This window comes from Hetaerina americana, unplaced genomic scaffold, assembly GCF_022747635.1.
Source record: "Hetaerina americana unplaced genomic scaffold, ioHetAmer1.1.p SCAF_3, whole genome shotgun sequence".
In the NCBI taxonomy this organism is placed as follows: Eukaryota; Metazoa; Arthropoda; class Insecta; order Odonata; family Calopterygidae; genus Hetaerina; species Hetaerina americana.
The window spans coordinates 95,221,403-95,247,419 of NW_027286874.1; the positions used below are offsets into that span (position 1 = coordinate 95,221,403).

The following is a 26,017-nucleotide window of genomic DNA, read 5'->3' on the forward strand; positions in this document are numbered from 1 at the left end:
GTCCCAGAAGGGCAGTATTTAAATTGCCTATTGAAAGACTTTATTTAAATGAAAATGCAACTAAATACAACTTAAAAGTATTCTTGCTCTGCCAAGTTGTCCCCTTTGCTCAGAAATCACTTAAAAATGAGTGTTCTAAATTTATATGTTTGCGTTTGCATGTAATGTAAATTTTATAGAAGATGGGTGGTGATAGGAAGAATGGGAGACATCTGAATATGTCCTGTAATGTTTCAGCTCACATAAATAAATGTTTGCTTTTGTCATAAGGATTTCAAATGTAACAAAATTGGAAAATAATTTTAACCTATCATGTAATATTCACATATTTTATATTTTACTTGTTCCGTTATGTAATTCTTCTTAGGGATTTGGATTCTCATCTACAATCATAAAGATATTGGTGACAACATTTTTTTTGTAACCAATGGAGAATAGTTTTACACATTTTTGGTGTTGATAGGTTGCATAAACTTCCTATTTTCATGTGACAGGATAGAAAATGAAAAAAATATGAACATGGGATGGATTACAATTTGTTTCAATAACCTTAGTGAACTTAAAAAAATTAATTCTAGTAACAATTAACAGGGAAATCATCTCTGCCGTAGAATTTCATATTTTTTTCTCCAAATCCTATGAGCAATGGTATCTTGCTGAATAAATTCTTCCCAAGGAAAAATATTTTGGTAAGACTAGCTACTGAGATTCAGCAAGTTTCCATATAAAAAGTTATAGGTGGTTTCTTTCATGCCTATTTTTCCTTCCACAGTTCGTTTCAATGCTCATATGGGGATAATAATATGCACATTCACGCACTATACATAACAATATAATGCTTTAAAACTAATTGGTATAAATATGAAGTTTTGAAAACTACAGCATGTAAAGTAAAGAAATTCATAAGATTATTCGTCAATTGCTTATAAGTTTTCTCTCCAGAAGTTTTATAATGTCATAAAACTGTTGTGACTTGTACTGGGTTTATTAAGATATTCATGAACACATGGCATCTAGAAATGATAATACAATGTCCATGGAAAGTAGTTTCTTAGGCTGTCAAGCTGTCCTAGTGCCCTTTGATCTTTGGAGTATTAAGTGCATTGAGATAATGAACTCATTTTTTATGGACACCAAAGTTATTTTTTTATAGTGGTAATCTACTGATTAAGGTAGATTTGATTTAGATACACCGAAGAACAACTGCTGCACTTCTCTGCCTCCCCTTACACAATTTAATGTGACACCTTACACTTGAATAATATCTTCCTCCCTTTCCCCATTCCTTCCAATTTGTCTCTTCTTCCTCCAAGGGCTACAATCATGTCAAGAATTAATAATGAAGAATAATAAAACAACAAATTTATTTAATTTATTAACAAGAATCATCATCAAAACACAATTATCAGTAGGTGTGTGTCACAGCCACTAGGTCATACGAAAAAAAGAAAGAATAAATAGGTTTGATGGATAGCAGGTGATTAGTCCGCTTCCCCCTCGTCTCCAGTTGATCACTCTGAGTTTATTTTTTCACTCATCTACATAGTTTTGAGGTACCTTTGCCTTAACCCCCAAAGTTGCATACTAATACATAATTAACATATACATACATACATATTATATATATACATAATAACACATTAATTGGTTATAATACAATGCATAATTCAATTCAATGTCACTTAATCTTGATTCATAATTAGTTTCTTCGACTCATAAATAGGCTCTTCTTCTTACTCTTAGGTTGTCTTCGTCACTGGCCTGGATGTTTTCTTTCAGGAATTCTTCAATTGTTTCTGAACTTGTTGGCAGTAGTTTTCCAATTTCTTTCAGGGATGTTATTGAGTCTGTATTTCGTTCCTCCAGCTGTCTCTGGTTTTTTGTGTATATTGGGCAATGAGGAATGCGGTGTTCGACTGTATCTTTGCCCGTTCACAACTGCATTCCTCACCGTTGGTTTTGCCCATACGTTCAAGATAGGTCTGTAAGTTCCCATGCCCTGTTAAGACTTTCGATAATTTTTGGCTCATTTCAAATTTTAGTTCAAGGTGTGCCCTAATGTCTGGGAAGAATTAGTAGATTAGCCTTCCTGTTGTTCCTGCATCCCATACCTTAATGCTATCCAGAGTAAACAGCATCTTTGGGACTTGTTCAATTTATGGTCTACTCTGTTCAAAGTTAGTTTCCCCCCATAATTTCACATCTGTAAGATAGGATTGGTAGTGAGTAATAGAGGATATTTAGACTTTTATTAGTAATGGAGTATGAATTTTACAATATCTTTGGAGGGTTTGAAATATTGTTTTACTTTGGCAGCAATGTAGTTCACGTCTGTTTGGAAGGTCAATTTGTTGTCGAAAACGATTCCAAGGTGGTACAATCCTTTCTTTTCCCCAGCTGTTCATGAACCTTGCCAACTCTTCCTTTGTTCATCATGGTCATTGTGGACCACCCTGCCACTCACTTCTATATATCTTCCAATGTGGTCATTCCTTGCCATCTGGATATCAACCCGATAGTATTAATATGAAATTATACATCCTTACAGTAGTCAGACCTGGGCAACTGGGACCCTTCCTGACCCTACTGCTCACATATTGCTTTCTCCCACACACCCTTATGCTTGGTAGCTGATTCTTACATATTGAAAGCCCACACTGAATCTTTCCACTATTTACTGAATGGTTTCATGAAGATCATATTTTCTTTGATTCAATCCCAGTCTTCTTTTTTAGCCTTTACACTTATCCAATTAGTCTTGAGCCCCTGTATACATGTCTTCACCTCCAGTTGTTACCAAAATCTCAACAAACACATACATCTGCTGACTCTGAATCTACATTGGGTCATTTGTTTTTGGTTGCCAACCTTGTTGACCTTACATCAAGCCATAGCTACTTGGAACTATTTTATACCTTTCCATCTCCCTCTGATTCTCTGTGGGCAGTTGTTAATCTTTGTTGCTGCCCCTGACCCATACAACATTTATGAGGTCTAATTTTCATCTCAAAGCTCTTTGATTGGTATATTTTTTAATTCATGCCAAATTTTTGGTAAAATATAGATCAATTTAATAAATTCTGACAAGTTTTGAAAAAGTACATTTACCAACATTTTTGAAATTCATATTATAAAAGAACAGAAGTAGTGGATGATAAAAGATTCATCGATACATTAATTTAACTGCATATGGTTCCACTTTTACCAGGAACACTGCACACAAAGGGAGGGCAATCCATATTGAGGTCAGTAGCAGGTCACCATGGCCACTCAATGCCCAGTGAACAGTGAACAACTGCCAGGAGCTCCCATGGGAAAACAAATAAATACATAAATAAATATTCAATTTATGTTATGGTTACAATAGATTCATTAAACACGAGGGCATTTTCCTTCCAATTAATATTCCATACTTTATTTAGCAATTGAAGAAACATGAATATTTCTGTCGGTGTGCCTTAGCATCTTCAAAGTGAAATATAATGATTGTCCATCAAAGGCTGTGGACATAATAATTAATTACACCAGAAAGTTCATTTTGTGTATTTAACTCTCACATAATTTTCTCTACAATATAAATTCCTTGTCAATATTGTACTGGTGTACTTTTTTTCTGTATATTAATCCATCTTCTATCTTTTCATTTAGATAAGAAGCACCTATTTACATGGAGATACTCATGGCAGATGAAAAAATACTCTTAATGCTCCAGAGAAATAATCAGAAAAACCCTCAAAGGCATAGTATCAAAATAATTTATTCAGAACTTGGGACGATATTGGGTCTGATAACAAGCAATACCCCCTGTAGGAATCGGTTTTATCCTATAAATTATATTTTAGAATAGCAAATGAAATAAGGAAACTCATCAAGTAATTTCATTAGCTGAGCACATTGTGCACTCTATTTCCATTTTCATAGATTGAAAATAAATTACAGAAACGCATTAGTCGACAACTGCTTTGGTGCTTCACAGGCAAAGAAAGGAGAAACGCCTTCGCCAGCAACGAAATACAAGAGAGAGGAGTCATGTTTCAAGCAGACAACTTGATTGCTTTCTTCTTATCATTATTATGGAACTGGTGACTGACTAATCTTGAATCATTGGCATCAATGTCAAAGAGTCATTGTTCCAACACTTTCAGGGTTAAAAAGAGGAACATAACAAAGTTCAACTGTAGCATACAAGGCACTCTACCATAGGTTTTCATTATTAAAGACACAGCTACAGAGTTTTCCTTCATACCAGTTTAGCATTTTATTTTAAACAATAATGATATTCTCATTGCCCATGGACCATACATATTATGAAGGTTGTCATCATGATGAGCCGTCATGAGTCGCCAAACACAAGAAAAATACAAAATACAGGTACATTTCAAAATGATGAACATGCTTAAAAAAGAATATGGACCTTAAATGATGCAATAGAAATATTTTGAGCGAAAACTGTTTTTCATCCAAAAATTCATTCATTTAGAGGAGGTCTTGAGTTTCAATTTGAAACCACATAATTTATCACTTGTTTTCAACAAGTGATAATGTGTTCTGAATTCTGACTCCCATTGCCATCGGACTTTTATAATTGCTGATTTATATTAATTTATGTGAGCGAATGTGATGATTATTTATTGTTGAATCTGAATGAATATTGCGGTTAGTGTGAAAGATATGGATATTAAATTTAATGAAGGCACACATGACAAATATACATAAATAGAATGGTAAAAACATTTGATTTTTTTAATAAGGGCGTATATGGTGTCCTATAAGAAGCATTAAGTATGCATCTAGTAACTTTTTCTGTTTCAAGAAAACTTTGTTCAGCATGCATACAGATGATCTCCAGAGCACTATTCCATATAATGCCCTGGAAAATAAATTATAATTATATTTGAGTTTTAATACCTCTAGAGACACTGTTATGCAGGAACCTAATAGTGTACATCACCACATGCAGTTTATGATACGGATTATTAACGAGAGTATTCCATACACCAATTTGCTGAACATGTAGACCTAAAAATATAATATTGGATACAAAAATAATAGTTTCATTGTTGAGCTTTAATATTCCCTTGCAATATGGCATGGTTAAATGCAAGGTGTATTTTTGCAATATAATTTAAGTGTGTTGTGATAACACCAGTTACAGACAATATCTAAAACCATTTTTGTTTTTAACAGAAGCTTTTGATTACTTTAATCAGAAATGATAAAGTTTGAATCATTATAGAATATTATGGAATCGATGGTTTGGTCATTTTTATTTATTAATGATAGGTCATTAATAAATAAGAAAAATTAATTATGTCCCAATATTAAGCCCTGCAGAACTTCCATGCTAGCATAGAATAGGAATCTAATGTGTTTATATCTCATAAATTTCTATGTTATTTGCGCTATGCGTGACCTTCAAAATAAGTAAGATCTTAGCCATTTCAAGACTATACCTCTGACAACCACTTTATAAGGTTTACTAAAGGGAGGGGATGGTGAACAAGGTCAAAGGCATGAGTAAAATTCAGGAACAAGGCAAGAACTATATTCTGGTTATTCAAGGATTGGGTTATGGAATTGATATCATTCATGAGTGTTGACTCCTTAGATCTACCTTTTTGGTGACCCCATTGTGATTCAGAAATAATATTGCATTTTTCTAGAAACTTGACTAATCTAAACATCTATACAGCCAAGGCATTCTCCTATACTTCAAATAATTTTCTTTTAATCTGATAGCTGATAACAAACTCAAATAAATGACAGAATTTAAGAAAAAATAATTAAAGCTAGATTTAAAAGAGTCTACTCAGTAGACTTCTGCCCCAGCCTTAAATGCCCAAGGAAATAATGAAAATCTCAATATGCCTTTTTGGAATAAACCTGTCTGGTTGATCCAGACTGCTCAAGGTTAATGTAGTTGCAAGAATATAATAGCCAGACAGTCCTCAATCAGACATTGAAACACATTTTGAAGGATTGTCATTTGTGGTTTCCTGGTGAATTAGTGTTTTGGATGTACTTGTCACTCTAGAAGACTCTAGAATTAGCGTTTTTGGGCCATTAGAGGCAAAAACATCGCACAGCTCCGATTTACTGATGAATACTAATAGAAAATCACAATTAAAGTCACCAGTTAAAATAATAGTCCTGTCTGGAAGATACAATAATTTCAATACTTAATCCAGTTTTTCTTTTGACGATTTGATATTGATAAAGGAAAAGCGATACACCCCAAGTAAAACAAATTCACAATTAACATATTTCCAATTACAAGCTGCACATTCAAAACGTAATTCATTTGTGGATACCTTTATCTCACATACATCATTACAAGCCACATTTTCATTAAATAAATAGCGGACCCTCATTTTTACGCCTACATCGTGAAAAACATGGATATGCATGGTATGGGTAAAATGTATCGAGAAGTTTTTGCCTGGCGTGACTGTGCGTCGCAGCGCTCAGGCTCGGAGGTGGGGATCATGACCTTCAACACGCGCCAAGCGCTAATCGCCTGCAAGCGCTCGTTCAGGCTAGATCGCGTTTTTAGTGGACCCCTCCACAGTGACTTGGTGTAAGCGCAAAATTCAGCGAACGATTGAACTGCGGTACGCCGTCAAATTTGTGTCGGACTGGGGAAATCGGGCACAGAGACGTTGGGCATGATTTTCCATGCGTTCAAGGAAGACAGTATGTCGCAAACTGCAGTTATTAAGTGACACAAGCTCTTCAAAGATGGCCGAGGGAGTGTGGAGGACGGGTCAAGAACCGACGACGTGTGCGTGAAGTGACTGAATTTAGACTGCCGTTTAAGTGTGCGCTTGATCGCAGTCGTATTGGCATTGATAAGCTGACAATGTACACCATTGTCACTGAAAATTTGGCGATGCGAACGATCTACGCTAAACTCGTCCCGAAAGTCTTGACGGACGACTAAGAGCAGAGTCGTGTCAGCTTGCTATGACCATCTGCAACGCGACGCGACGAACCCCCTTATAGTCCCGACTTGGCACCAGCGGACTATTTGCTATTCCCGCAAGTGAAATCCTCCCTCAAAGGACACCACCATGGGACCATAAGTGCCGTCAAAGATGCTTGCACGCATACCCTGAAGGACTTTCCAGAATCCGCCTTTGCGTCGGGGAAAAGCCGCTGGCCAAAGGTTGTCCACGCTCATGGGATGTACTTTGAAGAATTTTGAGGCATTTTACCTATATCTGAAATAAATTTATTTTGGGGATAAATCTGTCCGTATGCGTAGACCTCTTTCTTGTTAAAAGAAACCGTCCGTGTGAATAGAATAATTTTTTAAAACAAATAATTACATCCTTTCAAATTACACGTATCCCAGTGATTAACATCCTTTCATTTTGATTTTATAGTTGGGAATTCATAGGTGTAGTTACTACTCGCCGAAGTGCACCTCTGGAATCTGTACACACTGGGACGTAAAATACTGCGGACAAAGTCACGGGGAGTCGGCGAAGAGCCAGCCTTGATGGACTCTATTCCACTCCACCCCAGTTTTCTCTCCGAAACCGGATACGCTCTGGAGACTCGGGAATTGAAATCTCCGGTTTCGCAGGCAAAGTATAAGTTTTCGCGACTCTTGTGTGGCGCACCAGAATAGTACTTTAAGAAAATGTCTTAAGGCAGTATTCGGCGCATTGATTAGATATAAGAGAAGTTCGTAGAATTCAGGAGAACTGGACGGAACAGATAGTGCTTAGCAATTGGAATTTGGAAATTGTGATAGATGTTAGAATGCTAGCAGTGCAAACAGAGGCAGGGTAGCATAAGGTGTTCTGAAACAGAGTGTGGTTGAAAGGTTGCTGGGGAATTTGAGATTAATTTAGTGTATTGCAAGAGGTATGTGGTATGTAGTAGAGAAGTAGAAGTGCTTAGTACTTAAGGAAATAACGACATCCATGGTAACTTTCGTGAGTCGGCTAGAATAAACTTGAGTCGGAAAATGACGACCAAAAAAATTGGATTTTTCCTCAGCGCATTGTGAAGGAGTGCATTCCATCGTTAGTGAAATTAACGCGGATAACTCGGCAGTTTATAATTTATGAATCCTAATTTCGACCTTTTAAATTTTCCCTGCAAATTCCTGCAGACGTGAACTTAACATTCATATGTTTCCCAAAACTCTTATAACGTGTAGCACAGAGGATATTGAAGTGTATTTCGTGGAATATTTGTAGCCTCCTACTTATGGCTTTAATTATAACAAAATTCACATGATATTTGATGCATCAAGTTCCACAGTTTCAGGCTTGATGCAGTAGAAGGCAACCATAATGGAGAATTTTAAATATTCCACTTTTTCCGCAAGATAGAATGTATTATGGCTGAAAAGTGTTTCGCTCTTTTGAGTGCGTTTTCAAGAGACCAATCAAACATAATTCGTCAAAAGTTGTAGATAGTATAATAATCTTCATTATGAGTGTGCGCATGATTAATAAAGAGGTAAATTACTGATTGCATTGAAGTGAATTACTGAAACTGTGAATGTCTGATTGTTTAAATAAAATGTTTTTGTTGCGACCTGAGTTTCGCCTCTCTCTATTTTTTATTTCACCCCGTCTCTGTAAACTTTCAATGTCCTAGTCCTGATTTTACATTCATGATTCTTTTACCTAATTAGTTTCTCACCTCTGTTTATTGTTTAGTTATTTGTACTTTCTTCTCCCTAATTTTGGGTTCACATTTTCCACATCCAAATGTGATTCCATTTTACAGCCATCTTCCTACTCATTTATTTTTTAACCAAGGAATTCCTAACTCATTATTCTATTTACTGTTCATATTCTTTCATGTGCTGCTTACTTTATCCCTTGATTGAGATATTTCCCTATTTCCTTACCACACCATGTTCCCTTATCCTCTTTCAATATTTCCTCGGCTTTATCCTGGTATTTCCTTCTCTTAGTCTTTAGAATTCTTCTACATTCTATTCTCCTTCCTTCCTAATTTATTAAATTAAACTTAAACTTCATGGCACTACATTTAGATCCAGCACCCAGGAAACTATGTGAGTTGATCACGCTATTCTTAAACCTATGCTCAGCCATAGTATAAACTATCTTATACCCTCCTGTATGTCCCCACATTTTTCATGTGTACATCCGTCTTCTGTGATAATGATAACAAATGTTAGTTTCTATTTTATCCTGCAAATTTTTTTTCTCCGTGCGGTTATTCCTTTCTCCCAAATTGTGATATTTTTAATATGACACCATTACTGAATCGGCCGCTCCACTGGGGTCAGACACCTTAGCAGTCGCCTCGCCGAGGAACAGACGGAATACCTCTCGTCTAGCCCTTACCCTTCGACCTATGGGGCATACAATGGGACACCCTACTAGGAGTAATTATCATTTCTCTCGTCAGCACAAATTCATGAGTCATTGGAGCACGCAAGCCCTACAGCCACATCAAGATTATATTCAATGTGTAGGGACTTTTTCCAAATGAAATTCTTATTATCCATATCCAAAAAGTGAAATTTTCTCAATTGTCACAAATACGACAAATTCTAATGTTGTCCTTGTCAAAGTGGAGTAACAATATATCTCCATTATTTTTCATTGTATTCGCATACATAAGCCCAATGAGGCCATGTTTCTTTAATAATAATAATTTTTTCGCATTATTTAATGAGTGTGTTTTCATTAATGTATGATTTAATTCCAATGTCAACTTATAATATACATAAGTAATTATATACATGAATATACTTCAAGAAAACACTTTTAAAACCCAATAAAAAGGTTCCAGTATCCTTTTTATACCCTCGGAAGGGATACATGAGGATTTCCCGTTGCTCAAGGATGATATTTTGGACTTCATTTCTTTTTTAAGGGGTGATCAAAAATTCCACCATTTGAGAAATAGACACGCGGTTTGCCTATGTTCAAGGATGATGTTTGGACTTGCAATTTCTGGGGGGAAGTTAATAACCAATTCCTCAAAATATTGGGCTGAAAATGATTTTCGTAACCCCATCCTTATACAACCCCCAGCTTTATGCAACCTGAATTGAAGTGATTAGTGGAAGGGAGTAAGAGTCAGAAGGCAGAAAAGTCGTAGCTCGAGGTATCATATTCAAATAGTCCCGTTTTAAAAGAGATTCCAAGCTGTTTAAAAGAGCGATGAGATAGCGTGGGAGGATCCCGTCATTGAAATATGAACCTAGAATCTTCCTTCAACGATGGTGGGGAAAAATGATGATGGGATATCTGCCTTTCCCTCCGCCATTGAGCCAATATAAGCTGATGCTTGCATAGCGGACCTCTTTTTTGGAGTCGAGTGGAGGGTATAACGTATGTCAGAGGTTGCGTCATTTCTGCAGGGATATCGGCGCCTCTTTCGTCGACTTTCAATCGGCGACCCAATCGTGTAGGAACCCACTTAACCGCTCTGGTATTCACCACACCTCTCGAGTCCTGCAGGTGTTTAGTGGCGAGGATACTCGAGCTAAGCAGGGCTTTTTTTGATTGAAGTGTAGTTCAGTGTGTTGGTCAAATAGTGGATCTATAGTGTTCTTTTTTAAACAATTAAGCGTTAAATGAAATGTAGTTCAGTGCGAGAGATGCATAAAATAGGTCAATTTACCTGAATCAGATAGCATATGACGGAAAACTATGTAAGTTACTCGAAAGTACGAGGGCTGTCCAGATAGTAACCTCCATTATACTATTAAAAACACACTGGAATAGATACAGAAAGTTTATCATTTTCATATCTAACAACTACATATCTCTACTGTTTTTAAACATAATCGCCAGACAGATTTAAACATTCGTCATATCTCTGAACTAGTTTTCAACTTCCTTCAGCATAAAATACTGCCGCCTGAGGTCACAGCCAACCGATGACGGTATCTTGAAGTTCCTCGTCCAGTAGAGCACAAAGCATAGAGCAGCCTAACTTTTCAGTCGTGTTTCCATGCAACAGAGTGGTAGAAATCTGTGGACAACTGTCTAAAGATTTCAGATATCGTAAAAAAAACGGTATAAAGGTATATTCTGGTTAGGCAGAGGTTTAGGAACAGTGTGATCAATTCGCACAGCTTCCCGGGAGCGGATGCAGACTCTGACAACAATTTAGTTGTTATGACGCGTAGAGTCGGTTTCAAAAAGATGAGACAGGGGCGATGACAGAATGATGATGACAGAATTGGCCGTCCATCTTTGGTGAACAATGAACTTCACCCGAAATTTGACGAAAAGTTCGTGAAAACCGATTTTTTTTCTTTTAAGTAATCTACCAGTTAAGATAGCTTTTGGATAGACAACTACCAAATAAATATTTTGTAACACCTAACAAAACACAAAATCCAGTATCCTACTCTACATCAGGTCCCTCTTCATCTCTGAGTACTTTCTTCCTCCCTTCATCCCGTCCAACATCCCTACCCTGTTCCTTCCCTTTCCTCGTTTGCCCAACATTCTCCCCTCTATCACAGCCTTCAACATCCCACTGCCGGCCAATACCCCTTTCATCCACTTTTCCTGCCTCCATAGGATTTCTCCCAACAAACCCCTCTCTTCGCCCACCATACCAAGTACTTCCTCGTTTGTTTTCTTCTTCGTCCATTTCACCTTCTCCATTCTTCTCTACACCCACATTTCAAAAGCCTCCAGTCTACGTCTATCCTCCTGCTTCAATGACCACGTTTCCGCGCCGTACATAGCTACGCTCCATATCACAGTTTTTACGAGCCTTTTCTTAATATCCTTACTCAACGTCCCTTAGTCAACTCCCTCCTCCTTGTAAAAGCCTCTTTACCTAGCGTAATTCTTCTCCTTACGTCCCTACTACTTTGACCCTGTTGGTCCAAAACACTTCCGAGATACGTAAACTGTTCTACCTGCTCTAGTTTTTGCCCTCCTATTTTAATGTTTAGCTTAGCCTTTTTCTTTCTGGAAAATCGTATAATTTTTGTTTTATTAATATTGATTCTCATTCCATATCTGTCGCACTGAATTTCCAATTCACTCAGCAATGCTTGCAGCCCCTTGGCTGACTGACAAACTAAAGCTTGGTCATCAGAAAACCTAACTGATTTTACGAATTCCCCGCCCACTTTCATTCCTACCTCGAGTTCTTCCCATGCCTCTTTGATCATTTCCTCTGCATACAGGTTGAACAGCAACGGTGATAATGGGCAACCCTGCCTTACACCTCTTCCTAACACTGCCCAACCGGACTCCCCGTTCCCCACTCGCACCTGAGCAGTCAGACATGTACAGGTTGCGGATTAGCCTCCTTCCCCTCCAATCTATTCCTATTTTCTGCAATATATGCATTAGTTTTTCCCAATTCACTCTATCAAACACTTTTTCGAAATCTACGAAACAGGCAAATACCTCCTGGTTGTGATCTATATTCCTCTCGATTAATAATCTCATTACTGCAATGGCATCACGCGTACCTCTCCCCTTCCTAAACCCAAACTGATCATCCCCTAAGTAATCATATGTCCTACTCTCTATCCTTTTCTTTATGATCCTGAGAACAACTTTAGCTGCGTGGGATATCAAACTAATTGTCCTACAGTCCTCACATGACGTGGCCTTCACCTTTTTCGGAATAGGAATTAAAACTGATCTCACAAAGTCTTCCGGCCAGATTTCCTCCTCATAAATACTACGGATCAGCCCATATAGCCTCTTCCTCCCACATTTTCCTAAGCATTTTAAAAGTTCCACGGGAATGTTATCTACCCCCACGGCCTTATTTAGTTTCATCTCCCTTAATGCCCTTTCTATCTCATTGTCTAGTATGCCTGGACCTAAGCTGTCTTCCTCTACGTCATTTTTTTTTTCAATGTCTAACTTTGTTGGTCTGAGTTCTTTACTATACAGTTCTTCTATATACTCCTTCCATCTCTCTTGGATCTTTCCTGCGTCAACTATTACCTTACCCGCCTTATCTCTAACTGTTGGCATAGCACTTCCATTCTTACTTCCCGATAACGATTTAACTTTGCTGTACAGCGCACCAATTTCACCCTTCCTCTGCAGACTTTCCATATCCTCGCACTGCGTCTTCCACCGTTCTTCTTTTGCTTTATTTGTTGCCCACCTCAATTTATTGTTCAATTCTTTGTACTTCATTTTTCCTAACTCTGTATTTACATTCTTCCATTTTCTCCGCTCATCCATCTTTGTAATCTTCTCATCCATGATCCATGGTTTCCTAGTCCTTCTAGCGTTAACGGTTGAAATAGTGTCTTTTGCGGCTTTCGATAACCGTTTCTCGATCCTTTTCCATTTTCCTTCGACAGTACTTAGCTCATTACCATCCTCCATGATTTCCTCTACCACCTGTTTGAGCTCCTTCCTTTTTAATCCATTTAATGCTTCTACATTCCATTTTCTAACTCGCCGCCCCTGCCTTATCTTTTTGAAACGGACGCTACATTTCATAACAACTAAATTGTGGTCAGAGTCCGCATCCGCTCCCGGGAAGCTGTGCGAATTTTTCACACTGTTCCTAAACCTGTGTCTAACCAGGATATAATCTGGCTGATACCTTTCTGAGTCACCTGGCATTTTCCATGTATACCTGCGTCTTTTGTGGTGTCTAAACCAAGTGTTGGTGATGACTAACCCCTGTCTCCTGCAGAACTCAACTGCTTTCTCCCCGCGGTCATTCCTCATGCCTAAACCGTAGTCCCCGACCTCGTCACCATCTCTTCCTTCACCTACCGTCGCATTCTAATCCCCCATCACTATCAAATGTTTCCCTGCAGGAACACATGCGATTATGTCCTCTAACTGATCGTATATCCTATCGACCTCTTCTTCCTTATGGTTGCTCGGTGGCATGTTTACCTGAATAATAACCAAGTTCGTCGGTTCTGCTTTTATCTCTACTAGAAGTATTCTATCCGTTACCTGCTCTATGTTGACTACGCTTCTTCCCACCTCTTCATTTAATACTATGGCAACCCCTCGTTGGCTCTCGTCCCCGCCGCTGTATATTATTCTATAATTATCACTCCAGTAATCCCCGCTATCCTTCCATCTCACCTCGCGTAGACCTAGAATATCTATACTTCCCCTTTCCATCTCTCGCTTAACATTCTCCAATTTCCCTGTCCTCATCATTGTCCTAACATTCCACGTTCCTATTCTAACTAATTTGGTCTTCTTCTCCTGCGTCTTCTGTCCTGCTGCTGCTGGTTTTCCCTTGCAAGGGTTTCATGGGATGACGACCACGGAAGCCTTGCCTCCCCCGCTGCCGGGCACGACACACGGCCGATTGGGCCGAGCCCCGTAGTTGCCAGGACTCAAAATCTCTGTATAGTCCATCATGTTAATCTTGGGAATGATAATTGAGGTGGTTTCCCATTGCCTTCCTCAATAGTGTTTTTAACGTGACACCGTCACTTACTGGCCGCCCCTCTGGGGTCAGACGCCATTGCAGCCGCCTCACTGAGGAACAGATGCTGCGTGGACTACCTTTCGTCTGGCTCCTAACCTTCGACCTATCTGGCATGGGTGACCCTACCAGGAGCAATTATTATTACTCCCGCCAGCACAGCTCTGGGTGTCATCGGAACGCACAAGCCCTTCCACCACATCAAGGTTGTAGTCCGGGGAGGGTATAATGTATAATGATTCCAATAATGAAGTAAACATATTTGATAAAAAAATAATTATTTTAAATAATGAGTACACATTTTTTATGGGGCCACAATGAAATTTGATAACTTGTCACCAATGATTGACCATTTAGATGGGCTACCTGTTTTAATCTTATTCCCTCCCATATGGACAAAAACTGAGGTCCGTTTCACTGTGCACAACCATTTTCAGTAAAGTTGGGTTCATGAGCCAATTAAGGATAAGGAGTCAGAAGTAATCATTTAAATTGGTTCCTTGCATGTCAATCAATTTAGAACCTTGCCTTGTTTAATCATATATAATAATGTGTTCCCTGTTGGGAAGTAAACGAATACAGACTACGAGATTCAATGTGCTATTTACAATTGATTTACCTTTACTTTTAAAGTGTGCATTTTCGTGAGAGTTTCATCGTACATATTCACATATTTTTTAAATTTTGATATATACAGTGAAGCTTTGCATTTGTAAAACTGTTTCAAACTTTTATCTTTTTGCCCTGATCAAAATGACAACTGGAATTAGTAGACGTATTTTTCCATTGACTCCTACTGAACTTCAATCCACCCAATTGAACTCTCCTGAATTCCAAATACCCTACACTTTGGGATGATATAATGGCATCTGCTGGTTACAGTAAACTAGCTGTATGACCAGTCATATGTAACTTGGTCTAGTAAAGCAGCTGATTTGGCCTACCATAGCTATGTACTGTTGTTTTCCAAATAAAACTCTAAAATGTGGGTTAACTGCAGCAGGCTTCTATTGGCTATGATGCTCATTGGCTGTGCTATTTTAATACTGAAACTCATACACTGCTTCCAGCTTACATATTCATGATTCATTACAAATCCATTTTTTGTTTTTCTACATTTTAATAAAGAACTCCCAAGAAAAAAACAACTCATATGACAGTATATTTACTTCTAATTAATTATGCAAAAATTGATTACCTAAGAAGCTTTCATGTATGCCTAAATGACTATTAATAAGTGTATTTCTACAAAATTGCCTGTTTGTCTAGATTCCCATGATGAAGAAAATTAATGGAAATGTAGAATTTTTAAAATATAATCAATGTGGCAACCCTGAAGAGCAATCATCATCTTCCCAATGAATCCGCATCACAAATAACACATTAAATTTCAGGTGGAGGTAGTTAGGTAGACAGGTGTTTAGGCTGGTTGGTGTTTCTAGAACAATGGTCATTTCACATCACTACCAGCTTATTTAAGACTAAGAACATATATCCTTAGTGGTGAGGGTAAAATCAGAAGTAGGCCGCAAAACAGACTATTACATAGATCATTATGGGTCCGCAACTATCTCCCTCAGGGTGACCTGATTATTCTTAAAAAACTACATGTACAAGACTGTTTTGAAAACAATTCAAAATTGTGGTCACCAATAATAATAATAAATACCAGTGGCAATTATGGGATAGGAGCCTCTAAAGAAAACTTAGTGTAATCGATGAATCTAATGTATGTACAATGGATGTCACTGAGAAAGAAATAGTACTAGTATAAAAATTTTTCTCATGGCAATAGCCATTTTCTCAGAAAATCAATGTAAACATACTAAATCAATAATGCTACATGCTTGTAATACTGAACTATTTGTAATAGTAACTGAATGAGAAACAAAGAATACATTTAGGTGGCACTGATTTATGGTCTAACACTTTTAAAGAGATAAATTAAATTTCTTATGAAGAACGTCCAAAGAAATTCCATTAGAAAGGGTTCATATAGAATTACATTCTTTGCCAATGTAATTAACTCACTGTTGCAATCAATGTGCATGTTTGTCAGATTTTTAGCAAATATTTTATATTTTAGTAAATTTTCATCGCGTTAAGTGTTTTTCCCAGACATGATACATGTGTAGGTACTTAACAAAATATATATGCAACAGACTCATAGCAGACACCTGCATATGTGAAGGAGCCATTGTATTATTCATATCAAGAAGCCTGCAAGTACAATAAGGTGAACAACAGTACACTTAAATAATAACAACAGAGATGGAATTAATGCCAGACCTCTAAGGCAAAAGGATAAAAATTCAATTTAAAATGTTAAAATGCATTAATGACACGAATGGAATATTCAAGTGAGATATAATAGACTAGAATATAAAAATGACAGCTTTATTAACCACTTAAGATAAATAAAATACACAGCCCTTTTCTTTGAATTTTCCAAATTATTTTTTAGCAAAATTCATGTCACCATTCACCCAACGGCTTCATACATGAAGTACACAAATGCAAAAACTATAATAAATAGAGTAATACATTTAGCAACATGTGATGTAACTTATGTCTTCTTTCAATATCTTTTAAAGGCAGTTGAAGTTCAGTACATGCTTGGCTAAATGTGAGTTAACTGCATTAATTGAGTACATAATGGAAGGAGGAGAAGTTAAAAGTGCAAATAAAATCGTCATCAGATCAAATAAAATTTTCAGTCGGCTACCAAGTAATAAACACTTTTATTCACTTTGCAAATAAGTTGTAAACTTCTATAAAAGCAAGTCATAATAAGGCACGCATCTTAGAAATGGCCTAATTTTTATGTATAATGATTTAATGTATAATTTATTGAAAATCCAATCATTTTCTGTTCTGAGTCAAGTCCATGAACATAACTCCTACTTAGTAATTTTTTATATATCATATCAAACAAACAATCCCGGCCTTTCTTTTGAAGATTTGATGAAATTTTATACTGATTTAATATTTATTTTACACCTAACAATGTCATTTTGTCAATAAAAAATTAGCTGTAATCAATATTTAGTGATTATCAATAATGAATTTCACAGTTAAGTCATAAGTCATTGCTTTTTCACATGAATGCACATCTTTCTAAATGCTTATATACTAAATTCAATACACATGGCATCGATAGAAGATATGACAAACTACTTGAGAATATTATTATAAATGCTAATTTTCAATTACTTAGATCACAAAAATATCACACCCACCTTTCCATGAATGCTGATACTTTACAATATGTACATGACCATGTAAGAGCTATGAAAGACATTACTGGACTTGAAAATTTGTAATATTACACAGGAGTAGTTCTTATTAACAATTGTACTATTTGTTTTACAAAATTTGTCTATGATTGAAAACAGGAGAGATCCTAGCACATAGGCAAGAAAATTTATTCTGACAAATGTAAAGTAAAAATATAAATGTCACAAAAAATGCAAAGTGACATATTGGTATATGTATGCCAAGTTAATGAGTTAATGGAACAATTCATCTTCCGAGATTCATATCAAAGAGGACATCATACAAAATAACACTTCAATATCAACAAAAAAATCTTAAGAATTCTTAACAGCATCTGGTCCATGAAATATTTGGCTGTTTGTATGAAATAAAGCTTAAAATTGTATTTACAAAAACTCATTCATCATCACACAAAGAACTGTATAAAAAACAGAGATAAGATATTTCTTCAAAGAGATGAGGTTTGGCTTCAAATTAAAATTACTGATTGGTACCTTTTTGCTCATTCATATCACTGTTGAGGAAGATAAAATGGTGTTTCTTTGATGAGCACTACCTAGATGTTTAGAAAATATCACTACTCTGTTTTGCGTCAATGTTTAAAACACCAATTTAGTACTTTCTAATGTATTAGAGTCTTTGCAAATAACACTTCCACGTTGATTAATTGTGTAAACACCATAAAGTACATCTTTCTAGTAAAATAATCAACACACTTTTGTATCAGAAAAAGTCATGGCATAAAAGCAGCCAGTTTCATATATTGAATTAAAAAAAATATAGTGCAGTCAGATTCAGAAACACCTAAGTCTTCAGAGCATATGAGTGGCACAAATTGGAAGCAATGCATAGAACATATCTTGAGTTGTATTACTTAGCCCATTCTTACTGTTCTGGCAGGAGCAATTACTTGCCCACTTATGATGATCTAAAATGACCACACTGACTTTGAACTATAAGTCTTGCTACCACAGCACCTTATAAAGTCACAGGTGCCCTATCAATCATTAATGTCCACACCTTTCAATTTCACGAGGGGTATTGCATAGCACACCCGAATCATTTGTTCCTTATTTGTTTTAAGGTCTCACTAGATCTGGGCATGTGGCCTGTAGTTCCTACAAAGAATGTTGTGGTGGAAAATATTATTCCATATTGTCTGAAGGTAGTTAATAGTCTTGATTTATGGATCAGCAAGGAGTTTTTAACACACACGAGTCCCACTTTAGTCTCAAGGCTTCTTAACACGTCCCCTTTGTCTTCTCCATGATGAGACAGGTACCACCGCCATTGCCCCCATGCTGCCCACCCCCCCTGCTACTCCAACTCCACGATATAATTTTGTCTCCAGGGAATCCAATTTGTGATAAGTGAAAACCATTGGGTTGGATGGTCCCAGACCGTGGTTGCCTTGCACTCCTGATGCTCGGCTGCTGTTTTCCATACTGCCTCTAGTGCTCATTCCATGGCGCATCACTTCGTGCCTCTGTTGAGAATCATGTGGAGAGAGAAAAATGTTTTTTTAAAACCAAAAGAGATGGAGTGAATGTCATTAAATCAGACTTTAAAATTTTGTACTATGCAGCTTTTGTCATTTACAATCCTCACCAATACCTATATTTTCTCTTATTAGTTTTGTAAGCATCAAAAATTTACTCGTTAAGTTGTCTATAGAGGCAACTGAAAAAATTTTCATGCAGTAAAATTCAGCAAAATCAAATTTTACATGTTGAAAAATAATTACAAACCTAAAAAGATATGTTGACGTAACATTGAATTAATTTACTGTTTATAGAGAGTTAATTTCATGCTTTGCTTTACTATACAAATAAAGAATCAAATGTAAGTATCAATGAACAGCCAATATTAAACTGTTGAGAATGGCACTGAAATTATTCCCTAACAAAAGCTTCCTCTATTTTATACTCTAAATAATAAAGATAATTTATATTAACAATGCACGAAAACACATGCTGTACACATCATACACAACACATTAAAATGCAGATGAATAAGGCTTTAGCAGACAGTAGTACATAATTAATATTCACATAGACTAATCTAAAAATACAAGAAATGACAAGCGAAATGCTCAGATAAACTATTAAATAGAACATTGAAATTTTTCACAGAAGCCAAGTCAAAATCTCTTTTACTAAATAACAATGCATGTAGTTCAATTAAATGAAATATTGCAGATTATATTTTAATGAAGTTTATCTACAAACATGCTGCATTTCAGGAATGATTAGCTACAGGATACTGAATACAACAAAAATTATTTTACCATATCCTTAAAAAAGCTCTTATTAAGCCATGTAAAAGAAGTGGGCCTCTATTTTCCTTTAAGAAAATTGAATATCTTCCACAGTGTTTAACAAAAACCAGGAAAAATATCAAGGATCTAATCAGAACCTTTAGGAAGCAACTCAGTTCTATGAACCATCTTCACTCTAAAATCCTGCGAATTCAACTACCTCCATGGAAATTGGACAATGTTTAATCTGCATTTTCAATTGCCCATTTAAGAGTGATGAAATGATCACCATAATGGTTGCAGAAGGAAAGAGCAAGAACTGAATGGAGGCATATCATTGAGGAAGCCAAGGCCGACACCAGCCAGTAGAGCTGCAGATGATGATGATGAATGGTTGCAGATTTAACACCCAAGTTTTATAATACCATCAATTCAATTTCTTATCAAAAGAAACTGTTCTTTCATTCTTACAAAAAAGGATAGCAATGCTAGATGAATACAAAGGCACTTTGGGCTATTAGTCTAAACATTTTCTTAAGTATCTTTACGAAACATGGAATTGAATGATGTGCAATGAATACTGGGTTAACACTGTTGGGAAAGATTTTGCAACCAAATATAAACTCATTGGGACAGCAGCTCAAGCCTTAGACGAAAGATTTATAGCCAGATGGCTTTTACCAGTACATTCTATTTGGATTTCATCCATTAATTATCTTATGTATTCAGAAGGATTAGGGATGATCACCTTGATGCTTCTGGACAGGAGGGAGGAAAGGTTTTGGCTATCTATAGCACCATTATATGCTCGGCTGAACAAAATTAATCCACTCCACCATACACTTAAATGACTCTGAAATTTTATACATATTCCTTCATCCCTGACAAAAAAATTAGCTTAGTATTACAGCAAGAGGCTTCAATGTTATATTATTCCTCTTTCTTTGCACATTTTTTTTGAGAATTTATTGTCTTTTTTAACTTGTGTTAACACAATGGAAAGCCCAAACGAATTGTGTACAATAATTCTTTTCAACCTAGATTTTGATATGCTACATTATCATCAGGTGTAGGGAGCAAGAGCTGCTGTGCACAGTATTGACTTAAGGTGAATGTAAAGCTACTAGGAGGTAGTAAATGATTATTATTGGTTATCATAGAGAGAGGGTGGGAAGAAAAATAGATGTTTTTGAGGTTTATCATAAGGGCACAGACATCCAGTATTACCCAGACTGGGTGGGATTACTATAATGGTTTTAACGAACATAAAAATGCATCATTTTGGGAGACACCAATTCCATGATAGTGAAACACCCGATGGAAACAAACCATACCTGTTTTTTTAAATTCAAGGGACTAAATGTGTGAAACAAAGGTGAAAAATTAGGATGTTCATGAACTTGAAATTATTCAGCAGGAGAAAAAGAAGGTCTCTCTACTTAATGACCAAAACAGCCCATTCACTATGGTAGCTAAATGGTGCAGGCACCACTACCTGACCCTTCCAATTACAGAATTGTGCAACAGGATGTCAGTCATCTTCAATTCCATCAAGAGAAATTACAAGGGATACTCAAGAGATAACTTTTGGTCACTCAAACTCAACTAAAGTTTTTAGAAATTAATTTGCCAAACTGTTTCCTCCCTGGACACTCCCTTCCTCTATCCTTTAACTGTGACAACAATTATTATCTTTATTACACGCACCTGCCTCCACCCTTAGCTGTTTCCCAAGCCAATACCATATATATGGCAGCCCTTGGTTTTATTTCTGGTTGACTGTGATTCTATGCATCAAAACTTAGGTTGAGATAGACAATTTTATTTACTGGACAGTCACAATTTTTGGTTATTTATCACCTTCCAATTCTCCTAATCCATTCTGTTCTACTCAAAAAGCAAACCTATGGGGAGGAAATGAGTCCCGGTTGAGGAAATATTTTTACTCTTGTGATCCGTTCGATTCCGCCTTCCCCACCTCTATTGTGTTCGTCCTTTATACGTGTTCCTATCCCTTTTCCTTATATATGTTTCTGTATATATGAGTATTTATTCGCCGTTTGGCGGGATTTCGTGTTTGAATGTGTATTTGGCCAATGTGGCTCATCTCTTTCTTCTGGCTATGCGTGCCACGAAACGCACTGTTCTTTTCCTGTATGATGTTGTATGAATTCTAACCACTCTCCTTTCCTCTTGTGTATTGTCTATTTCTCCTTTGGTGGGTGAAACAGCCCCCTGACGCCATCTCTTGGCTAAAGAATCGGGGCGCTTGGCGACATATAAGACCCACGGATCTCAGGGTAAATTACATATCCTCGATAGCTCAAGTGGTTAAGAGCATCCGCCCGGCAAGTGGAAAGATCCGGTGTTCGAGTCCCGGTTGAGGAAATTTTTTTACTCTTGTGATCCGTTCGATTCCGCCTTCCCCACCTCTATTGTGTTCGTCCTTTATACGTGTTCCTATCCCTTTTCCTTATATATGTTTCTGTATATATGAGTATATATATATATATATATATATATATATATATATATATATATATATATATATATATATATATATATATATATATATATATATATATATATATATATATATATATATATATATATATATATATATGTTATAAATGAAAATGGAAATCAGATCACTCCTTAAATTGGTCTCTCAAACATGAAAACACGTGCATATATTTTTATAAATTTTTCATAACTGGTTTTCAGAGACAGTAGCAATCAAAATTGCTTCAACACAAGTTTTAGATATAGAATTTTGGAACTACTAATGCAGAGATTCTATGAACACTGGAAGAGAAAACAAATCTTATGATAACACTGAAGAGATGATATGATTGGACATTTTAAAAAAACACTGACTGGCTGAAGAAAGTTGTTCAAGGAAAGGTGAATTGCAAAAACCACAGATGAAGATCTCAGATGTAACACACGAAGCAAATAATATCAGAATGAGGTTGGGAGCACAGAGAAACCATTCCTAGGATTGGAGAAATCTGATTATGATCAATGATGATGACAATTAATATGTAAGAACTCTGTGGTGTAAATCCTCTTGTGAAATATAAAATTTCAATGAAAAGATTTACTTTATGTTAATTTCCATGAAATACAATTAATCACTACAATACTTTACATCAGTAGGTGAGGTATTTGAGAAGGCTTTTAAAAAGTACCCATGTTTAAAGAAGCATATCCTACTTGGTTTTGGAGTTGGAAACAATAATGAAAAACTGAATGACTAGTACCAAAGACAGTGGAACTTGTGTTATGTGGAAACTGTACTGGACAGAAACCTGTCATATCTGGAAAAAATGCTTTGGTCCCAGTATTTTCTACGGACATTTTTATGTACTCCTACCAGTTATTAAATGGAAACTGTGTAACACAGAAATGGAATAGATTTCCTTAATTGTAAAACTTTTCTAGCAGAATTGCACAAAAATCAGCTATCTATTTCTGCACACAAGCCATAGCCATGGCTTTTGTATTCTTATCCCAATTTCCAGCACTAGATCTCTTCCTTAATTTCCCCACCAGGTTTTTCCCCATCTCATTAATCAAGAAATTGAACTACAACCTCACACAGAATATGAATGGACACTCCCTTCTGCATTAGCAGAAGTTTCATCATGATGACATATTCATTTTCTATCATGCTCAGGTACACATGCCTTCATTAGTTTGTTGGTTGGATTTTTAGTGTAGTGAAACTCAAGAATAAGAAGCAATCAAGAAGAAGAATGATTTAAAAAAGAATTTGACAAAGGATGCATTAATATCCCAGAAAAAAATTTTCTTGAACATTAGTGCATTATGTAAAACATTACAAAATTCTAAACCATTTTTAAAAATTCCTAAATATGCAAAATTCCTGGGAAACAAGGCAACCAGGAATATTCCTGAGTACCAAAAAGCCAAGGAGTTCACAGCTTCTTTCAGAGATCCCAACTTAAATGCCTCAAATGGATGGTAAGATAGTTTTAAATCTAAACATAATATTGACTGGAGTAGCATGTCTGGAGAACAATGGCAATTTGACGATTGAGGAAGAATGGAAAGCATTTTCAAAAACAGAATAAAAATATATTTAGCAGGTGTGTACTATGGAGACAAAACAAGAAATGTTATGTGTCATGCCATCCAAAACATTATGCCTAAAAGGAGAGAATTGTAAAAGTTTTTTGCAAATTCAAATTTTTGCTTGTGGCAAATTTAAGTGCAATTATAGATACATTGATCTAAATAATGTACACATAGAATCATTTTACATGTAATGATATTAAATTTATTTTTCAGAAGGAGGTACAGTCAAATGGGCATATGACTCTTTTCTTGTGACAGCATGATAGAATTGGTCAAAGGAAAATCTGCTTGGCCTCGATGTTTCAAAAACTTAAAAAGTGAAAAGTTTCCAGTTACCAGGAGGGAAAACCAAACAGTGTGGTACACAGCATCCATCATGGAAGTGTGGATACAAATCTCGGAGTCAGACATGAAGAAATGGGAAATGAGAGAGATTCTGTTGAATCAGGCTTTGTGGAAGCCAGATTTATGCAATTGCTGGAATAAGACTGATAAGACGAATGCTAATAACACCTTTCAAATGGCTATATGGCATAACTCCCTCTCACTGACAGTTTATGCCAACTAATGTATTTATTTTACAAGGAAATTTACTTTTCTGGAAATTTTGCAGTATTTTAAAGAGGAGGTGATAGGAGGTAACACTTGGCAACTTTGGACAACAACCTTTCTGTTTACAACAAATATAAAACAGTGGTTTGAACTACAGAAGAAGATAAGGCTAATACAAATAGTGGATTTAACAAGGTGATATTGGACATTAATTAAACATCAAAAGGTGATAGATACAAGACATCATGGGGGAAATCCTAAATTGATTTAAAATATTGGGCTATTGTAGAATGTACAAAGGAAATTCTAAATTGTATAATATGGGAAAAGAAGGAGAAAAAGGCCATAAATAATACAATATGTACATGCATTATGTATGAATATTGATATTACTCGTGGTTAATATGTTTAAATTGTATATACAATGGGTAAATGGTATTACATTATTTATCAGCAAATGAACTTGTGCAATTTTTACAAAATACCACCTATAGCAAAATATCTGTTATCATGTGGCTATGTGGTGTAACTCCTTCTCTCTAATGGCTGACCCTGCAAAGTGGTTAAACTGTCTAATCGAGAAAATTGTAGTGGTTCCCAAAGACAATTTACACATTCCCTATTTTATGATAGATCAGATGGTAGATCAGCCTTTAATTTAAATAGAATATAGACTATCACAGTTGATCATATTTAAATTTTCTTTTTCTCTACATTTTTCTAGTGGATCATATAGTGAAACATGATTTAGAAGCTACAGGAGTCAAATAGCAACATATCTAATTATTTCGGGAATGGTAAATACATACACAGAGGCAAAGAGTAGGAGTCCTAATTTGGGGAATATAAACCTGTCATTCACACTAAAGAACCTTATTCAGAGAGTTAGATGGTTCAAGATTATTTGAGAATATAATATATAGTTTTGAACCTAAAATATTTCTATACACAATTTTATTCTGAAATCCATGTTCAAGCATCATACACTGAGTGATACTCCCCTTTATTAAATTTTATTTTCCAAAATGTACCGCACCATTCATACATGCAAATTTCTGTTTAAATAATGACATTAGTAAGTAATTATGAAAAATCATGCACACACTTTGTCACATCAAGCACACTACTGAAAGCTTAATCAAAAGGAAATTGATAATTTAACAGATACTAGATTTCATTCACATATACAATTTATACAACAAGTACATTAAATTTAAATGATGGGCACAATCATTGCATTACAGTACCTACTGTAACTCTTCACTATCAGTGCAAATGGACTAAAAGCAAGCATCCCTTGATGATGCCACATATGGATCAGTGCATTAAACAAATGCAGCTCTGTACTTAAAATTTGACTTGGACATACAGATAATTACAACTCCATCTCAAGGTAATATTTTTTCAGGTGGGTAACAACAAGGTGAAACA

General features: G+C 36.0%; 1 protein-coding gene across 5 annotated transcripts in view; it reads right to left on the minus strand.

Annotated features, from left to right (window-relative positions):
* Window positions 1–16,781: 16,781 nt before the first annotated feature.
* LOC139691077 (prominin-like protein) overlaps window positions 16,782–26,017 on the minus strand; it is a 119,747-nt gene continuing 110,511 nt past the window's right edge. For 4 of the 5 annotated variants that reach the window (XM_071588814.1, XM_071588816.1, XM_071588815.1 and 1 more), the window contains one exon: window positions 16,782–19,162. In XM_071588814.1, coding sequence (XP_071444915.1) covers window positions 18,908–19,162 — 255 coding nt within the window. In that variant the 3' untranslated portion in view covers window positions 16,782–18,907. The remainder of the gene's footprint in view (window positions 19,163–26,017) is intronic. The other variant, XM_071588817.1, reaches the window with a different exon arrangement.